Source organism: Zootoca vivipara, chromosome 2, assembly GCF_963506605.1.
Source record: "Zootoca vivipara chromosome 2, rZooViv1.1, whole genome shotgun sequence".
NCBI lineage: Eukaryota > Metazoa > Chordata > Lepidosauria > Squamata > Lacertidae > Zootoca > Zootoca vivipara.
In genome coordinates this window covers 63,541,017-63,561,245 of record NC_083277.1, presented here as the reverse complement: position 1 = coordinate 63,561,245, position 20,229 = coordinate 63,541,017, and the positions used below count along the sequence as shown (strand labels likewise).

Here is a 20,229-nt window from a genome sequence, read left to right as displayed (position 1 = left end):
TGGGGGAGAAATTCAAAGCCAAATCGATCCAGTTCCCACTTTCTGAAAAAGTATGGGAACTGAAGCATAGCCATCCTTCAAAATTTGCACTTATCTTAATATGTACATAAATCAAAACTTCGAACAAAAGTGTATTTATTAGAAGAAATTTGCATTAAAATGCTGAAGAATTTTCATGAGGATTTAAAAAAAAAACACCCAACAACCCTGCAAACTGTATGAACTGAATTTAAGATTGGAAAGAAATGGACATATCATTCCAACCCTACCTGCAAGTAATACATGATGGTCATTTCCTATTTGCCTTCAACCTCTGCTTGTCTGCTTTCAAATATAGGGGAGTTTATTGTGCTATCACAGCTAACATGCTAACAAGTCCATATTTTTAAAGCAGGCTATACTAGTAGGCATCACTACATTTGTAGCAATACTGCAAGTTCATTGTGCACTGTAAAGAAGGTGCATTTTAAGCAGGGCATTTTTGTGACAGAGATGGTACAGAGTACCATCCCTTTTTTGTTTTCTTTTTTGCTGCCCATGGCACCCAATTTGTGCAGACACCCCAAGCACTTTCATCAATAGGCGTATAACGGCACCTCATTTTATTTTATTTTTACCAAAGGAAAAAAGCACTGACTTCAAGCAACTGCTCCCAAAGTTTAGCAGCAGCAGGCTTTGTTTAACGATTTTTGAACTAATTATATTTCTACATCTTGCTCATGTTAAGTTTTTTAAGATGAGTGGTTTATGTAAGCAGTTTTTGCCAACGCTCTTAAGCCCTTGAACTGAAGGATGCGGGAAGAGGAAGAAAATCCTGCGGCAGGCCCAAGAGAAAGAAAACCCGGGCAGTTAAAGGAGCTCCGTCAGAGCTGTGGCTTCCTCTCAATCTCTTGTACTTGGTGGCTAAATAAAGAGATGTGGAAACATCTCTCTCTCCATAAACGATGAGATAGTTGGATCAGTATGTAAATATTGCTCAGTCATTTTACATTTTTTTCTGCGCACTGTATGCCTGCAGGGCTCACTCACCCTTTACTGATGTCCCTGCCTACGAGATGTTAGGCATTATGTATATTTCGGGTAAAATGTTCACACAGTTTGCGCTCTGCTTTCTCTCTGATAAAAATAACTGCCCTAGGTCTTCTGTGTCACCGCCCACATGCACTGAAGTGATCGGGGGCGGGGGCTGCAGCCTTGAGGGAGGGGAGAACCTGCAGACGCCTTCCCAGAACAAAAGCATTACATAAGTTAAAATTATTTATGATATTTCATGATGCATACACAGAGCAGCTGCAGACATTTTCAAACACCTTTCAGTGATTTTGAGTACAATTAGTTTGGTCCTTGGGTAGTGGATAAGACCTGGCTCAGCGTGACTGCTGCTGGATAGCGGTACTGTATCTAACTATGATACACACACGTTCATTAATCATGATGACACTTGACAACTATGGGTTTGGAACATTCTGAAATAAGGAAGGGAAGGGAAGGGAAGGGAAGGGAAGGGAAGGGACAGTCTCCAGAACCTGCTGAGGCTAAGCAGGCTCTCAAAGATTAGAGATTACAAGTCTTGGAGGGTTTCCCAGTAAAAATATGAATTGTTGTGGAGAGTATCTAGAGTGGAAGAAAAAAAGGAGGTGAGGTGGGTTAGGTCAAACTTTATTAAAGGCCCTTCCAGACCAGGATTTCTTTCTGCAACATGTCATTGATGCAATAATAGTACATCAGTGGTGGGTTTATACTGGACTGTTCACGCAACATTCCACTTTATTAGTGCTTCCTCAATGTTAGTGCATTATTGCCACCTAGAGGGACACTCTTGCACTATAGCGCACGAAAACCAAGACCCACACAAACAAAGAAAACAGAAGATTTGTGGATAAAAAGTTGCAGGATTTCAGCAGGGAGTTACGGGACGTGCGCTAATTGGAAACAAAGCAGTCCGTCTGCCCCAAAACTGTTGAAGGTGCAAACCGTATTGAAAGCAGGATTGCATATAACTCCCCAGATATTTGTGAGTACAAACCATAATGAATGCACAATAAAAAGGCCACCTGGAGGGGCCCTACTTCCAGTGGAAAAGAAGTGGACTAGCATCCCAACCCATTTCACGCACTAGGTAGGGTGGTGGTGGATTAAACTGCCCCATGGATTCTATTTGGAACTGCACCCCTTTGAGGCTGCGTCTGGCACCACCCCATCTCCCTCAGATGCGGTTGGACATCAGCCTAGTGTTCAGCTTCCGGAAGAAGGAGCGCAGCTTGCAGATCTTGCACTTCTTCTTCCGGTTTTTATTTTTCAGTTTTTTGTGTCCTCCCTCCCACACATCCTCCTCTTCTGTCGCCCAAGGACCCCAGGCACCACCGTTGAAGTCCGGGTGGGCGCGAGGGTTTTCTGCCGGGTATCTGACCGGAATGGCCGTCTGGTTGTAGCGGACGAGTCTGATGAGGAGAGCCCTCACCACGTCGGGCCGCTGGTCCGACAGATCGTAGCGCTCGTACGGGTCAGCAGTGATGTTGAAGAGCCAGACGGATTTGCGTAGGCCATCCGTCAGGCGCTCCAGGTTCCACCAGCTCCCTGGGAAGTTGGTCAGAGTCTGTGGCGGGATCCAGTCACTGTAACCGGGGTCTCCGGTAAGAAGCTTCCAGTCTCCTACCCGCACGGAGGCCTGCACTGCCGTATTCCATATGCCAAAGCCTCTCTCCAAAGAGCCATATTTAGCATGGTTATAAAGAGGATCAATGTTATGCAGGATTTCCATGCGGGGAGACTCTTTGCCCTCGCTGATCGCTGGCCACACGTTATAGCCGTCTAAACTGTCTGCCTCGGACAAGTTGCCCCCGGCCAAGGTCACCAAAGTTGGGTACCAGTCCGTGATGTGAATCAGGGCCCTGCTGGTTCTCCGCTTGCGTTTAATCAGCGGGCTGTGCACGAAGCCAATTCCACGAACTCCTCCTTCCCAGTAAGTCCCTTTGCGGCCTCGCAGAGGCCAGTTGCTTCCCCCGGAAAAGGTCTGCCCGCCATTGTCGGTGGAGAACACAACCACACTGTTTTCATAGTAGCCGTACTTCTTGAGCGCCCAGGTGATGTTCTTCACTGCTTCATCCATGCACGTGACCATGGCAGCGTATTTTCGCCGTGCAACGTTGCCCATGGAGCGGTAGCGGTAGATATACTCCTTCGGGGACTGCAGCGGTGTGTGCACAGCTTGGAAGGCTACGTAGATAAAGATGGGCTCCTTGGGGTTGTGGGCGGCCAGGATTTTGTTGACTCGCTGGGCATAGAGGAAAGTGGAATATTTGCCACTTTGTTCCCAGGCCACGTTCTCGCCGTCGTGAAGGTCGTAGCCGCAAACGCCTGGCCCGTCGCAGTTGTCATAGGTGTAGTAATCCACATTCCCGGTCAGCGAGCCAAGGAAAGTGTCAAAGCCCCGGCGAGTGGGCAGGCACTCTTTCCTGTAGAAGCCCAAGTGCCACTTGCCCACCATGTGTGTGGAATAGCCAGCTTCCTGCAGCTTCTGGGGAAGAGTGACCTGGTTCAAGGGCAAGCAGTTGGGTTGCCGGGGACGGATGATGGAGTGCTGAAGGCCGGTGTGGATTTGGTACCTAGGAGGAGAGGAAAGGGCATCAGAAAGGGAAATTGTTAAAGACTACAGTTCAGTCCTTCGCTCATTCTGCATTTGCAAAGTGCCCGAGGGAAAAATCTGCCCTTGCAGGGCATTAGGTGCACTTGAGAATGTTTATTAAAGGTCCCATGGCTGCATATTCAGGATTCTCAAATTGGAGGCACACCTAATGTACAGGTGAAACTCAGAAAATTAGAATATCGTCAAACAGTGCATTTATTTCAGTAATGCAACTTATTTTATTTTATTTTATTTATTTTACAAATGCTTTCTTTTGGAAATTCCACAGTAATAAAACAAATAGTTACAATAATACAAAAATAAACATCGCTATTACATTTCATTAATTACATTCCATTTAAAATTGACCCGCCTAACAACAAATAATTACAATTACAACAAATAAAGGCTTGACATATCTTGCTTTGCATGTCATGCATCCATCTCATATATTGGTTTCACCTTTTAAGTTGCATTACTGAAATAAATGCACTTTTCGACAATATTCTAATTTTCCGAGTTTCACCTGTATATATATTGGGGCAGATTAAACTAAGTAGTCCCACCAGTGGAAGCCTGCACAAGGACTTTTGCTCAGGCCATGGGGCCAAGATTCCCTTGGAGTGGACGCAGAACCTCAGTTAGTTAAGTCTTTTTTAATTGAATTGCTTGATTTATTTGAGGGGGCAGCTGCTTGGCTATGCACATGGAGCAGGATCTGCTACACTTGTCTTTTATTTGAGTTTTGATTTTAGTTTTTTATTGACTGTGTTTATTGTCATTGGATTTTTTTCTGTTGTGTTTTTTTCCTATTGTGTTTTTAAGTCACTTTGAATCATTTTCATGAACAAAACGACTAACAAATAATGATGATGATAGTAATATTCTCTCTCTAGATGCTCTGTTCTAGTTGGCCAACTGAGCTTTTGCTCAGCAAACTATCTCAGTTTGTACAATATACTTTGTCATAATGCTATATTTCTTCTTCCCTACAAAATAGATGCCACTGAAAAGAAGGACGCTGAAGGAAAAATGTCATTCACATACCCATTAATACTGTTGGGGTTTTGATGTCAGGATCCACCCTTCCCTTTCTGTGCCACCTATGGACATCTAAACCTACAATGCAGACTGTGAGGCTCTTACTAATGGCACGGACCGAGTCAACCACAGTAAATTATTATGCCCATTAATTGAACACTAATTCTATCCTCATGTTACACGGTACTGTACAGAAAAGAGCCTGCATCCCCCCTCTCCTGAACCAAAATTTACAACAGTCCCTGCATTTATCTGTGGATTTCAATGGACTGTATATCCATGTAGAGAAGCTCAGGATTGCAACCCCAGGGGCACATTCCTGATAGAAACTTTTTTAAAAATTAGTTTTCTTTAGGGTTCTACACAGCTTTCTCCTTCTTGTGTCTTGGCAGGCAAGCGATCTTTTTTTCACTTGACACCTACAGTACTTTTCAGCCCCATCTTTTCTTATAACAGAAGCCAGATCATGCCTCAAAGTACTTCATAAAAGTGAAAGAGGGGAAATAAATCACTCTTACTGCTAAGGGAAATGGAAACATATAAATTGTTTGGGACATAATTAAAAGGAGAGGGGTAGGGCATGGTCTTCAAACGCCACAGATTTCTCCATCCAAACAGAGCTACTGTTTGGAAGGGCTGACTGAAGATATTTTGCTATCTAAGACTCCACTACAGACACACACACATGCCAAGGAGCATAAAAGATGCAAGGCTGGTCCAGTTATTTTGACACTACAGGCAGAGAATCCTGCAAATGCCTCTCTTCCTCCCTGGCAGTAAAAAAATACAACAATAATAAAACAAACAAACAAACAAATAACAATTTGCTGCAGCCCCTCTGTGATAACACAAAACAGCTATCTCAGAAGCAGCTGCCTTACTCTGTCTAGAGGTAAGGTTGGTGCTTTCTCCTGTTACATACAAACATCCTTCTATGGTACTCCTAATGGAAGGAAAGCTTTTCAAACTACATGTATCATTCATCCTAACCATAACTCTTAGGTCAGCGTGATCCCCGTACTGCGAATGAGCTGTGATGACTTGTTTAAAGCCATCCAATGAAATTGTGCCTTCACTGAACGGTTGGGGTGAGAGTATCCCCTCCCAGGGATCGTCACCCTGTCTACACACCAACCACGCTGCATTTCACTATTTTGGTAAAGTGATCTATTTTACCCAGCTAGGGTTATTGTTTGTGCCCCCACTCAAAAAAAAATAATGTCCAAGTATCTTTAGCATCCAGGAAACAAAAGCAAAACTTTAATTGCCTGAAATCTGTTTTTTGTTATTTTAAATCTAGTTGCTAACTTGGCTTTTAAAGTCCCTCTCTCTTATTTTACAGAACACTGTCAAGTTACCTCCAGCAAGTAGCACGTAGATCTTGCCCCCAGAATAATACCAGTTGTTGTTTTACGTGGTGCTGATAATGCCAAGGTTGCAGCTTCCATCCCTGTATGGGACAGTTGCATATTCCTGTATTGCAGGGGGCTGGACTTGATGATTCTGGGGTCCCTTCCAACTCCTGGGCATCTTCACCTTACCTTTTGGATTCCGTGTCCTAACACTTGCCAGGTGTTTCATGTGAAATTATTGGACGGGTGGAGGGGGGGTACACGCCACACCATCCTGATAAGAAGCTTTGTGTGCGTGTTGGGAGGGGGGTGGTCTGGCTGCTTGTCCCGTCCCCGTCCCCCTGCCCCAGAGCCCTTACCTGCCCGTGATGAGCTGGCTCCTGGAAGGGGTGCAGATGGGTTGGATGTAATAGTTCTCCAGCTTCACCCCTTCGGCCGCCAGCCTGTCCAGCGTCGGGGTCTGGATATCGGAGCCGTGGTAGCCCACGTCATGGAAGCCCTGGTCGTCCGTCAGGATGAAGATGAGGTGAGGCGGCCTGGCCACAGCGGCAGAAGCAGCAGCAGCACCAGCCGCCGGGAGAGGCTTCCCCATCGGGTCCCCGGGCACTTCGCCCACCAAGCCGGGCTTCATCCAGTCCCAGGAGAGGTAGCCGAAACTCAGCAGGCTGACGAGGGAGAAGCCGGTGAGGGCGTACACAGCCATGCTGGACCGAGCCGGCAGGCATTTAAAAGCGGGAAGAAGCGCTTTCTATTGCAGCCCCAGCATCTTCTGCAGCAGGAGACCTCCTTTCTCCGCCCCCCAAAAAAACTATTTTGCTTCGTGAAGCAACTTTTATGATTTGATTCACAATTTCCCAACCGATCTAGGGGAAGCCAGAAAACGGATCCTCCTGATCGTATCAATTGTTAGTATCAGCCAAGGTACGAGAGAGCGACGCCCTCAAAGACTTCGGGGTTTGAAATCCCCAAAGTTGGGGCTTTGCCGTTATTTATTCTCTCTTTCCCCCGCCCCCGACCCTGTTTGCGGGCTGAGCGTCCCGGAGCCCTTTTGGAGAGACAGGATCTTTCCACGTGCGACTCCTGCCGAAGGTGTCGCGGGAATTCAGCCCCCCATCGCCGCTGCGCCCCCTCCTGGCCTGCGGAGCGGGGGCTTCCTTGCCCTCTCCGCGCTTTGCCCTGGTGGAGATTCCTGGCGAGGGCAGAATCGCATTATTAGCCCCCCCCCCTTGAGATGAATAATAATAATAATAATCTTAAAACTCCCCCGCCTGGAAAATTCACGCAGATCTTTGTCAACGTCCTCCTCTTCCACGCCCTCCTCCCTCCACTGTCCAACCAACCCGGGGGAAACCCAAAATGTTGAGAGCGCAGCCAGGCAGGAAAGCCCGTCCTGAGCAAACTCTGAAGAATGCAAGAAGTTGTAAAACATCTGCCCAGGATATTGGCCGGTTTATGGGGAGCCTCAAGCGCCGGCTCCTCCCAGGGCTCTCATTGATTCGAAGGAGTCATCCGGGAGGATCTTCCCGGGTCCTAAGAACGGTTCCTTTTCCAGGCGGTCTCAGCTGCGTCTCTCAGCAGAGTCTGCAAGCTGTAAGCTGAGCAAACGGCATTTTCGCGACGTCTCACAGCGGGCTCCGTCCGCGCCCGTTTTTCTTCCCCACCCGCCAATGCAAGCGCACGATTCCACGATGTAAATGTAACCGCGTGGCACAGTCGGGATCTCCTGGTTGTGGATGAGCAGTAATACACGCGGAGCCCCCTTCTCACGTAGTCCATGGTGGGGGCCTGTGCGGGCCCATGACTCGCTTCATGCATGTTTGTTGAACATATGCAGTGTGTGTGTCTGAACGCCACTCACAGCGACAGCGCACCCTCCCCCTAGTCTTCTCTTGCCCCTTTCGCCTTAGGAAGCTGGACAGCTGTCTTTTTAGGTATCATTAGGTCACCCAGTGGGACGCCGGTGGTGCTGTGGGTTAAACCACTGAGCCTAAAGCTTGCCTATCAGAAGGTCGGCTTGTTCGAATCCCCGCGACAAGGTGAGCTCCCATTGCTCGGTCCCAGCTCCTGCCAACCTAGCAGTTCAACAGCACGTCAAAGTGCAAGTAGATAAATAGGTAGGTACCGCTCCGGGGAAGGTAAACAGAAGCAGCTTAGTCATGCTGGCCACATGATCCGGAAGCTGTATGCCGGCTCCCTCGGCCAATAAAGTGAGATGAGCGGTGCAACCCCAGAGTCCTCCGCGACTGGACCTAATGGTCAGGGGTCCCTTTACCTTCACGTCACCCAGTTACCATTGTGTGAGTGGGAAAATATGGCCGCATGCGCTATCCAAACTCCCATTGGCCAGGATAGTCTGAAGCAGGGAGCTTGCCCTACAGCATGATTTCGAACCTTGCTCTTGCACTGTTCCAAATCAGCAGGGCCAGTCCAAGCCAGGTGAGGCAACCGCCTCAGGTGGCAGGATCGCCAGGGGCACCAGATCCTGACCCCCCTGGCCTTGGTCCTGATGTAGATATTCACTCACCCATTGTTCCCTGGTGGAGGTAAGGGTGCCATTTTGGGGCTTGCCTCAGGTGCCAAAATGTCTTGGGTAGGGTGGGAGGCTATGCATGGGCAGCAGCAGCAGTCCTCATAGGGCAGCTAGGAAGTGGGGTGTGTGCCCCATGGGATCGTCTCCATCCAAAAGGGGCTGTAGCTGGTGAACCAGCCGTAACTGGAAATACACACCCCTAGTAGCCACCTGGGCCTCATGTTGTGGCAATGCTGGATCCAGGAATATCCTCAAGCCACAAACCTGCCCCTTCTAGGGGAGTGCAGCACCATCCAGCACAGGCTGTATTTCTACCTCCCGGGCTCATGAACACCTAACACATAAGAACTCCTCTGTTTTTCCTCCCAGGATTCAGCCCATCACTGTCCCCCTAATGCCTGCCTAGCACCTCAGCTGCCTCTTCTGATTCAGATGGAACTGAAAGGTAGAGGTTGGTGTCATCCGTTTTATCGGTGAGCATTTCCCTCCAAAACTCCTGACGACAACTCCTTCATATAGATTGCTTTTTAAAAAAGTGTCTTGCACTAGAAATGCTGTTTTGCCACTATCTTAATTGTATTCTAAATACGAATGAAATAGCATGGGGGGGGGGAGATGGAACTCTGTGGGACACCACAGGAAAAGAGCCATGGTCCATGGTGATGAACAGTGCCCCAACAATTTGAGCTGCTCCAGAAAGATATCATGGTTAATGGAAGCCACTGAGAGGTCCAGAAGAACAAGCAGGGTAGTTCTCCCAGTAAGCCTAAGTGCTCTATAGCAGGACTCATCCATTATGAGACATCCCGCTGATGGTGCCAAACTAGAGCTAATGTGAATGTCACACCAGGGGAAATCCCTTTTAAAAAAAAACAACCTTGAAAACCCAGGCTTGCTCCATCGGGCAGCCAGATTGCTTTTCAGTGTGTGATGAAGTGAGTAACCTTTTTTACTAACCTCACTGCAGGGCAGATTGGAAATCACAACAAAATAATTGAGCAACCCATGTAGCTCTGCAGCTGGCCAGGACTGACTTTGGCTTATGGCAAATTGCTCTCAGCAAGCTAGCAAAGGGCTCTCTATTATTGTGGAGCACCTGAATGGTCTATAAACACATGCATACAATGATACTTTATATCTGAAAAGAGATGGTGTCAGTCAGGACTCAAGCCTTCTTGGAAATCATACCTTTTGCCTTTAAAGCCATTCTTCAAAGCCTTCTAGATGTGGAAGCACCTTCTTTTTCCTTTTTCTGAAGGCTCTGCACTCTGCACATGTTCCAATGCACTCTGCTTGAATTCTGGTGTTGGAAACAGGTTGGGTGGTCCAGTCTTGCTGAGCCGTGACTAAAATTGAATGCTGTTAGTGAAATCACTGCCACCAGAAGATGAAGAGATGATCTATTTCCTAGAGGGTATTCATTCATCCCTCTAAAATTTTGAAGTGCTAAAGTCCCCATTGAGAGCCATAACCTCAATACATTTCTGCTCCCGACCCAGTTTGTCCTGGATTGCTTTCGGGGGGGGGGGGAGTCAGATGCCAAAACAAGGTTTCAATACTCTTAAAGCTATGTGACAGATAAATAACTCCCCCCTCCTTCTGCATCTGGGTCCAGGGCTGTTTCACAGCTTGGTTTCTATCAGGTACCAGCAAATTCAGGTTGTGCAATCAATTTGATGTTCTTCTGCAACAAACCCCCTTTCAATAAATAAATGAAACTAGCCATCTGCAATAGGGAAAGTGATGAGAAAACACACTGGAGAGTATTGAATACCCATTACTTAATGCAACGTTGTATGACCTCTCCACAAACAAATCCAAACGAATAGTTAATAAACAATGGGTACTGTCTGACCTGCCCTCAAACTTTGTGCAATCAAATCAGGATTTGATACCCAATGAACATGCCATCTGTCATCTCCCCATGGATACTAGCTGGCAAGTGCTCATCCTTACCATGGCAATTGTTTCTTCAGTCTAGGGCTAGGCCATTTCTTATGGGTGCAAACTAATCTCATTCAATTCATATCAAAGTGTACAGAAGCATGTAAGACAAGGACCCCAGAAGGGTGAGGGCAATGGGGGGATAGAGTGCCCTCTAAGATTGGCTAGGGGGCTAAGACAACTCTCCAGGAAATACCAGCTTTTTTTAACAAGACGGCTTTTTAGTCACACACTGCAACTCCTTTCTCCACTCCGATTGACTGAGGAAGCAGCTGGAGGAGTTTACCCAGCCCAGCTCTCTGTTTTAATCCCCACTTCCTGAGTTGTGGAAAGCAAGCTACTGGAATCTGTTGCAGGCTGAGCCTTGTCTTGCCACTCCATCATTGAACAAGACAATGAACTCTTCCTCATTGAAATCACAGTTTTTTAAAGTAGAAAAAATAGTGAAGGAGGGAAAGGTCCAAGGGTGCTACTTGCTTGTGAGAAGTTTGCAAAGGTTCAGCCTACTGACCGAGCAACACTTGTGTAAAGGGCAAAGCGGTGGCAGAGTTCTGAGTGTGTGACATGGACAGCAAAAACCAAAAGCAGTTAACATTAAACACCTTTCTTGTTTTAGAAGTGTAGGCTTCCAAAGCCATGCATTTTCCCTAACACCAGTCTTTGACATAATTATTACAAATGCATTTTTGACCTCTAATTCAAGTTTTCCAGACAATCATATTTTATTTGCGCAATAGTGCAAAGAGTAAAGTTTTCACTTCGTATCCAAACGGCATTAAACAAGATCGTCAATGTCCTTGCATGGCCCTTTCCACTCCTGACCTTCACACTTTCAGGGCTCCTCCACACTTCTTGTCCCGCTGCTTTTCTCTGGGGAAAACCGCTCTTTAGTGCTCTATCAGCGCAAACAGCAATTCAGGTTTTCTCCAGATTGATGTTTGCTGCAGTTTAACACCAAAGAGTGAGTTTTCCCTGGGAAATGAGAGGGACAAGGCACAGGGCAAGCAAAAAAACTACATGGATTCATTCCTTTCTAGGTACAGGACAGGGGCGTACCCAGGATCAAAACTAGGGGGGGGCAAGGGGCGGGGCCAAGGCGCGGGAGGGGAGGGGCCACAAAGTTGGAATGTGGGCGGGGCTACAGAGCCCAGGTGAAATCAAAATAAACCTGAAGCGACGGCGGCGAAGGGGAGAAAACCAGCGGCCGCCTAGAGGAGAAGAGGGAAGTCTGGGGGTGGGCGGGGGGGGGGAGAGAAGGGAACCAGGCTTGGATCGGGGCCTCCGCGGAGGTCTGGAGCAAAGCCCCGGCCTCCGCGAAGCTATCCGAGGCTCCGTTGCTGCAGCGGTCTGGCAGGCGCTGAACGACTCCCGACGTTCGGGAGACCTTTGAGCACAGCCGCGCTGTGCGCATGCGCCCTGCACGGCGGCCGCCGGAGTCCACAGCCGCGCTGTGCGCATGCGCCCCGCTTTGCGCATGCGCAAAGGTCTACCGAACGTCGGGAGCGTCAGCCCTTGCCTCCTCCCACACAGCGCGGCTGTGTGGACTCCGCACGGCTCGGGCACAAGAGACTGCTGCGGGCGCCGAACTCGCGCTCCGCTGGGCTGTCCTCCGCCTCTGCCCACCAGCCCCGCCGGCAGCGCCACTCTTGCCCGCAGCTGCCCGACCGGCCCTGCCTCTAGAGTAGGGCAGCGGCCCCTCCCTGCCCCGCGGTGGGTACGCCCTTGGTACAGGACACAAGCAGTGGATAAGCTCTCAGTGAAGGCCGGAAGGGAGATTCTAAACACATTCAGCTTAGCATGCTTAGAAGCCTCCCCATGATCAGGAACCCGGATAACACAAGGTTTCTGAGCATGAGGCTTCTGAGTGTGTCCAGCTGAATGCCCTGAGATTCTCCCTTAAGAATCTTTGTGCTCAATGTGCCATATGCACCCGCTACACAGTTTGTGCTCTCACACCTTCAGGGCTCCAGTCTAGAACTGGGACACCCAGATTCAGCCTCTCACTTGCTGAATGTCCCTGGCCATGTTCCTTGACTTCTCTGTGTCTCATTTACCTGGAGCTTCATGAGCACTTTCCAGAAAGTTAAGTCCTATTGAACCCAGTGGGAAGAACTCCAATAAAACATGCAAATCCATCAAGGGACCTACACGAGCCTTTTGTAAGAAATCGCTAATGTGTGTAAAAACATACTGAGGTGGTGGCATACCTTCTGTCATTTCAACCACATTAAAGCCACATTTTTAAAATGGAATAAACTAGTCCCTGCAATGCATTTCCATAAATGCCTCGAAAATCTGGACTTTCTCCTTTCAATGTTTTCCTTTTCCTTTTTTGGAAATATAATATGCAATGCTGTATCTTTTCTGTTTATTATAAAGCCCGGGAGTTCTTTAAATTGTCTCATTTGTATATCCTTAGGTCATGTAAAGAATTTCCCTTCAGACTGGATTTAATATGACTTGTCTCTGCTAGTTCCAGTTCATCAGTATTTTGCTATTTGGCTCAGTTCCAGTTCATTCACTATGAGCCACTTTTTATACATTTCAGACAGATTAACATCAAACTGACGATCACCATGTCACTCCAGTATCAAAACCTTTATTGGCATCACTTACAAACATCCAAAGTAAATAGGCCAGTACGATCTCATCGCCATATCATCAGTACAGTCACTTGCCAAAGGGAAGAGGGGCCAGCAATCTATTTCACCTCTGTGGGTCTCCAACAAGGGCAGGGTCCTGTAATGTCCTTCAGCGGCAAAAGATCAAATAGAGGAATTTAGCTACTGTCTTGGTGAGCGCCTGATCTCTCCCGAGAACAATTCAAAGTTTCCGAGCACAATTCAAAGTGTTGGTGCTGACCTTTAAAGCCCTAAATGGCCTTGGTCCAGTATACCTGAAGGAGCGTCTCCATCCCCATCGTTCTGCCCGGACACTGAAGTCCAGCACCGAGGGCCTTCTGGCGGTTCCCTCGCTGCAAGAAGCCAAGTTACAGGGAACCAGGCAGAGGGCCTTCTCAGTAGTGGCACCCGCCCTGTGGAACACCCTCCCACCAGATGTCAAAGAGAAAAACATCTACCAGACTTTTAGAAAACATCTGAAGGCGGCCTTGTTTAGGGAAGCTTTTTAATGTTTAATAGACCATTGTATTTTAATATTTTGTTGGAAGTCACCCAGAGTGGCTGGGGAAACCCAGCCAGATGGGTGGGGCATAAATAAAAAATTGTTGTTGTTGTTGTTGTTGTTGTTGTTGTTATCCCCTGTAATAGGAAGCATATAACCTCTGTCCCTGGTTTCCATATTGGGATACATAGTTGGTCTAGGAATTGTTGGCGGAGATCATATGCATTTTACATTTGAGGACCATGTCAGCTAGAGTTTCCACCAGGTGGGCAGATCCTATCTCCTTCTGCCATCCCCACGAACCTACCCCAGTGGAGGTTAGAGGGATTAGAATTGAACCTAGCCAGCGAGGTTCAGAGGGATTAGACTTGAACCTAGCCAGCGAGAAAGCCCTTCCTTCTTGCGGGTTAAACAAAAATTGTAGATAATTGGGGTTAAATTCCTGCGCCCAAGAGAGTTGAAAATAAAAAGGGGAACATGTTTTTTCCGCAGCTGAAATTAGTTCCTGGTGCTCTATGTCCCATAACCTAGTTTTTAACATACCGGTATTCCTTCTAAACTGGCTTGCATAGCAGGAACATGATTTTAGCTAATTTCAGGTACACAACTGCATCTCTAAGATCTTTTCCCCCACCCCAAGGCAAAAGGGGAGAGACTTAGATCAAGAACGCAAATGGAACAGGCTCAAAAGTTGGCCTGTCAATCAGGAGCCCCCTGAGTCAGGGACACACAAGCCCCCTGAGCCAGATTTCCCTGAGGAACCTGCCACCCCCTTTACCATGGGAGTCTCGCACTCCTCAGTGCCTGTTCAACCATGCAGGTAATGCACCAGGAATTGCCTGAGAGGAGATGGAGGGGTGGACTGCAGGCCAGAGGCCTGCTCTTTTAAAGCTCTCTGGAAAGGAGGCAGAGCCTAGGAGAGGTAGAAAGGGCCAAAGAGGAGGAAAAAACCCCAAAGCTGAGTTCCAGACTTGTACCGCTTCCAGACAACCTCCTTATAATGAGCATTCATCCTGGTTTGTTAGTGGAGAGATTAGATAAGGTTTCTGAGCTTCTGATCATTGAACCACTTATTCTGAGTTGGTTGCTGCTTTTACTGTAATTAGGGTTTCACTTCCAGTTCATGTTTAAGTCAACCAAGAGGTTTTTAGCCCAAGTTCACTTCCAGATCACTGGGGGGGGGAAAGTATTTGTACTGCTGTGATTTAGAATCAGGATGATGCCAATTCCCTTGCTGCTACGGAGGCATATTTCCCCCCATGGAATCATAGAATTGTAGAGTTGGAAAAAGAAATTCTTAGCATGTATGTTGTTGGCATTTGAATCCTTTGATGTAGGCTGATGGTGTCGTGACTTCAGAGACTTGGTTGAATCCCAAAGAAATGTATCCCAAACAATATTATTATACATTTCATTTTTTGAATTTAATTACCAAGTGGCTTCCCATTGAAATGTGTTATCTGAAGAAGTGACAGCAGTAACATCACCAAATGCATTACAGTACAATGTAAGATTTTATTTTCAAGGCTTATTACCATTTTGAGGTAACTGAGAAAGCGAGAGGGTAGGTTTGGAGATACGAGATCATAAGGAAGCTGGAAGAAGTTTAAAAATGTATCAAGGCAGGACTAGGCAAATCCACACCATGATCAACTCCCGCCTGGAAACCAATGTCCCCACTGTGGAAGGATGTGTGGAGCCAGAATTGGCCTCCACAGTCACTTATGGACCCATTGTTAAAATTGGGTTTATGGAAGACAATCTTACTCAGCTACGAGTGATCGCCAAAGAAGAAGAAGACTTCAGACAGCAAGTGGGGGCTCACAAAAATTGACTTTTCCTTCATCCACAGTTCTTCCCCCCATTGAAAAGTAGCATGTTGGGGAGAAGCTGGGCTAGACTCCTCCCTCATACCGGTATCTAATTGTATGAACTGCTGCAAGGCTTGGGGTTTGGACAGGGAAAGGACTGCTTAAAATCTGATGAATCCGCTGGGCATGTCTGGCCTGGCCTTTGTTAGGCAGTGATAGGTAAATGTGTTGCCATGGGAACTGAATAATGATCCAATTATTTATTGGTACGGAACTATTTTCAATAGGAACGACCTTTTGAGAAAGGGGCAGGCACACACACATCAGCCCATTAAACATGATGTGATCTAGGCTTGTGAAACTGCAGCTCAAGTATGGGACCCCATGGTGTCAAGTGGGATGGGGCAAGTTTGGAAGGCTCTGTCAGAAGAGGAGGAGTTTGAGGCGTGGGTGGACGTAGCCGCAACTCTGTCCAAGGGAGGGGGAGTCAGCCAAGCCAGTCCCTACACTGCTTCTGGAGTGTGATGGTCCCACTGTAGCTGAGGAGCTAAATGACCGCATCAGAAGCAGAGGGAGAGTCAGAGGGTTAGACTAGGATCCTGTCACCAAGGATGTACCGGCAACTGCACTGGCAGGAACAGATCCATTCTCCCATTTGCAAACACTGTCTTCTCTCCTTGAAGGAGAGCCATGAAGATGACTGGTACGGTCCTGTTCCTTTAAAAGCAGATCAGGAGGCAGCATGTCAAGTATTGGGACAACATCTTTGCTTTGCCTTGCCATGTATCCTAGCTTCTGCTGGTGTACCTTTTGAGCCTTAGAAATATAAAAAATAAAATAAATAAATTGTCCAGTAGCACCATAGAGACCAAGTAAGTTTTTTCTTGGTATGAGCTTTCATGTTGTTATAAAATCATATTTGGGGGGGGGGGGGGTGCTGCAGGACACCATTACTAATGAACAGAGAGGGGTGACCGAATCTGACAGCTGCAGTTACCCAGAATCCCTCGCAACACAACCTTCTTCACCTCTGCTCCACTCCAGAGACCCCCACCCCTCCCGCTCGGATGCAACCCTGCCCTAAGGATCAGCTTATGCAAACATCTCCCAACGATGCCATAAACTCACACATTTCCCCTCTCCTCCGCCCAGAACAAAACAATGTTTCCAGAAGAAGGAGGGGGGAAAGCCGCCCAAATCCAAAGCGACACTTTTCTACTCAAGTTAATAATACAGCCCATTATATGTTCTCTTACCATGAACCCTGCCTTTACTATATGTCCTCTTATTATGAAATCTATCCGCTGCCTCTGTATTAGAATTGCTTTTTATGTCTCAGAACCTTTATATCAGGACTAATACCTTTTGCATAGAATTCTCTGTATTAGATATGTCTCCTGTAAAAGGAAATGCTGCATAACCTGTGCATGACCCCAGCCCACCTGAACCTTGCCCCATTGCCATCCTGATTCAAAAGACACACATGGACAAAGATGGATTAACTGGGACAGTTTATTCAAACCTCCAGAAGTGTCACCTTTTACATAATCCCAGGGATCATCCTTGCATGACCTGGGGGAAAACACCTGCCGGATGGACCCCAACCCCTCGGCAATCGCAGGAACGGTCCCACCTCAACTCCCATCTAGACTGATCAAACAAAGGGAAACCCATCAACAACGGGAGGAGAGTGATTGACATCTCACCATATGAAGAAATAGTCGTCTCTGCACCCAGTTAATCCCATCACCACCCATCCTCCTTGTCCTTCCCCTCCCTCCCAGTAAAGGGATTTTCACGTGGGGACAGGAGGGTATAAGAGGGAGGTTCACCATTTCCCGGGGTTCCTTCCTACATTCTTTGAGGCAGGGACCCTACAGCTGTAGTTCTTTCTTTTCTGTAATAAAAGGATCAGTTTGTTTTTCCTGACAGCATCGTGTGGTCATTTTCCCGGCGGAGCTGAACTTAGTGCAAATTTTGGAGCTTCCGACCCGCGTCTGTCCTTCTTAAAAGGCAACGCATTTTGGGGTACATTTTTCATAACAGTGTACATGCATGCTCATACCAAGAACAAACATAGTTTGTCTGTAAGGTGCTACTGGACAATTTATTTTATTATTTTCTATATTTTTCTATTGCGTCAGACCAACATGGCTACCTACCTGAATCTTTTGAGCCTCATCATCTGTATCCTGAGCTAACACAGAGATCCTGTGCTGATTTCCTATTCTTTCGTCTGAGGATAGAAGCTGGGAAACTGGGAAATAACTGTGTTGTGAGCTTTGTGACTAACACCATTTGGGGATACAGTACTGGCTGTCTCACTAAAGATCTTATGAGGACGCAATGGACTTTGGGGCGCTGTTTGAATATTTAAGATGAGCCTCCATCAGTGCTCAACCTGTATATTTGTAAATACATTGCCAATATAGCAAAATACCAGTAAGCCCCCAGTGACCTTCCAAAGAGAACCAAATCTAGATAAATGCTGTGCAAAAACAACAACAACAACTTTTCACCACTTAGAGAAATTGAGTGACAGCAACAGTGTAATTTTATTGAAGCAATTTGTTATATGAAGGAATGTACAGTCATGTCCATTGCCACCTGCAGTCCAGATTGGTGTAATCCAGAGTCAAACACAAATTCCCCACCTTAATGAGAAGAAGGCTTGGAATATATAAAAGTAAAGGTAAAGGGACCCCTGACCATTAGGTCCAGTCGTGACCAACTCTGGGGTTGCAGCGCTCATCTGGCGTTATTGGCCGAGGGATCTGGCATACAGCTTCCAGGTCATGTGGCCAGCATGACAAAGCCGCTTCTGGCGAACCAGAGCAGCACACGGAAATGCCGTTTACCTTCCTGCTGTAGTGGTACCTATTTATCTACTTGCACTTTGACGTGCTTTCGAACTGCTAGGTTGGCAGGAGCTGGGACCGAGCAACAGGAGCTCACCCCGTCGCGGGGATTCAAACCTTTGGCCTTCTGATCGGCAAGCTCTAGGCTCTGTGGTTTAACCCACAGCGCCACCTGCGTCCCTTTGGAATATATATTAAATGCAAATTAGGATCTGTTGGTACTACCGCACTGGGGATAAAAATGAGGTGGATTGGTAGAAATGGAGTTTCAAAAGTGTAAACATGGGAGTGATACAGTTTTTGTTTTGTGTACTGCACTGGATAATAATAATAATAATAATAATAATAATAATAATAATAATAATAATTTATTATTTATACCCTGCCCATCTGGCTGGGTTTCCCCAGCCACTCTGGGCGGCTTCCAACTCCGAGAAGTAGGCCCAGATTATCAACATCACATTACAGATGGAGCCTGAGAAATGGTGGCTTGCCTGGAGCCTCTATTTCTAGAATCTATGTTCTATCTGTAAACCTAGGAGGACTCCCATTTCATAGAATCATATTGCTGTCTCTCCCTTATGAAATACTTTCCCCCCTAAATCTCACTATATCATTTTCACTAATTATTCTGCCCTCCTTAGCAGTTCAGGACAGTATACTGTACGTGGACCTCACTTTTACCCCAAACAACCCTGTGAGTTATACTAAAGTATACTGATTTCTCACCGCTCATAAGCAGTTTTCATGTGTTCTGTTAAAATTTCACCAGACTGCTATCTCCTAAAGAGAGGTCTCAGTTATGCTGGTATGACCCAGAACTGATGACTACCGTACTAGAGAACAAGAGCAGGGGGGGGGGCTAATGCCCTCATGTCCGGCTTGTGGGCTCCCCAAAAGTATCTGGTTGGACCTTGTGGGGAAATGAGATGCTGTACTAGATAAGCCTTTGGTCTCATCCAGCAAGGCTGCTCTTACGTTCTTCATTTCATGCTGAAGTTGGAAAAATGCAGAATTTGGCTTCTGAGCAGTGTAAGGATTTGGAGAGAATGAGAATAACCAGTAAAGCCAATACAAAGAGAAAACACACTTATGAGAACATAAGCGGAAACATTGCCCAGAGCCTAGTTCATTTTGGAATCTCTTGGGTTTTTAAGATTTTGGTGTGCATTTTATTGAACGCTAAAAGTTCTGAAGTCAGGAAAGAGACAGTGGGCACCAGTGGAATGAAATAGTTCTGGGAATCCCTTTCTGAAGAGATCCAGATTCAAAAGTGATGAAAACATATCACAATTAACAACTTTGAGTGCATTCAGATGCGGGGATTGTTGCATTCATTTTCCTGGTTACAATACTAGTACTTCTGTCCAAGTTTCTAATGTTCCCTTTGTACTGCAGTGCCTGTTGCTTTTCTGGAACTGCAGCTTTTTGATCAAAATACCACCATGCTGTGCTAAATTCCATTCACACCTGTGGGTGTGAAGTGACACAACTGCATACATCATTAAGTGTGTCAGCACCCTTTATGGGCATGCATGCTTCTGTTCCCCCAAGGAAACATGCCCAGGAAAATGGCCAAATGTGTGACATTTTAATGTATTTTAATCTTTGTTGGAAGCCGCCCAGAGTGGCTGGGGAAACCCAGCCGGATGGGCGGGGTACAAATAAATTATTATTATTATTATTATTATTATTATTATTATTATTATTATTATTATTATTATACAATTCACAAAATTTCACCATTTATTTAATGGAAGTCAATTGGATGCCATTATGAATCAATATGGTAGACTGAACCTTTAAAAATGGCACTAAATTTAACCTCTGGTTTTAAAAAACACTTTTTTTGTTTCTTAGAATTCTCAAGTAGTTGTGTATGAGGCTATACACACACACACACACACACACACACACACAGTGTACATGAGGGCGGAGGTAGGAG

At 46.6% G+C, this 20,229-nt stretch overlaps 1 protein-coding gene across 1 annotated transcript; it reads right to left on the bottom strand.

The window, feature by feature from the left end:
• Nucleotides 1-230: 230 nt before the first annotated feature.
• On the bottom strand, nucleotides 231-7,412 carry ARSI (arylsulfatase family member I). The gene is made up of 2 exons (XM_035105663.2): nucleotides 6,378-7,412; nucleotides 231-3,605 (listed from the first exon to the last, which is right to left on the bottom strand). Exons 1-2 carry the CDS (start codon nucleotides 6,719-6,721, stop codon nucleotides 2,207-2,209), a joined length of 1,743 nt encoding a protein of 580 aa, XP_034961554.1. The 5' UTR covers nucleotides 6,722-7,412; the 3' UTR covers nucleotides 231-2,206.
• Nucleotides 7,413-20,229: the final 12,817 nt, after the last annotated feature.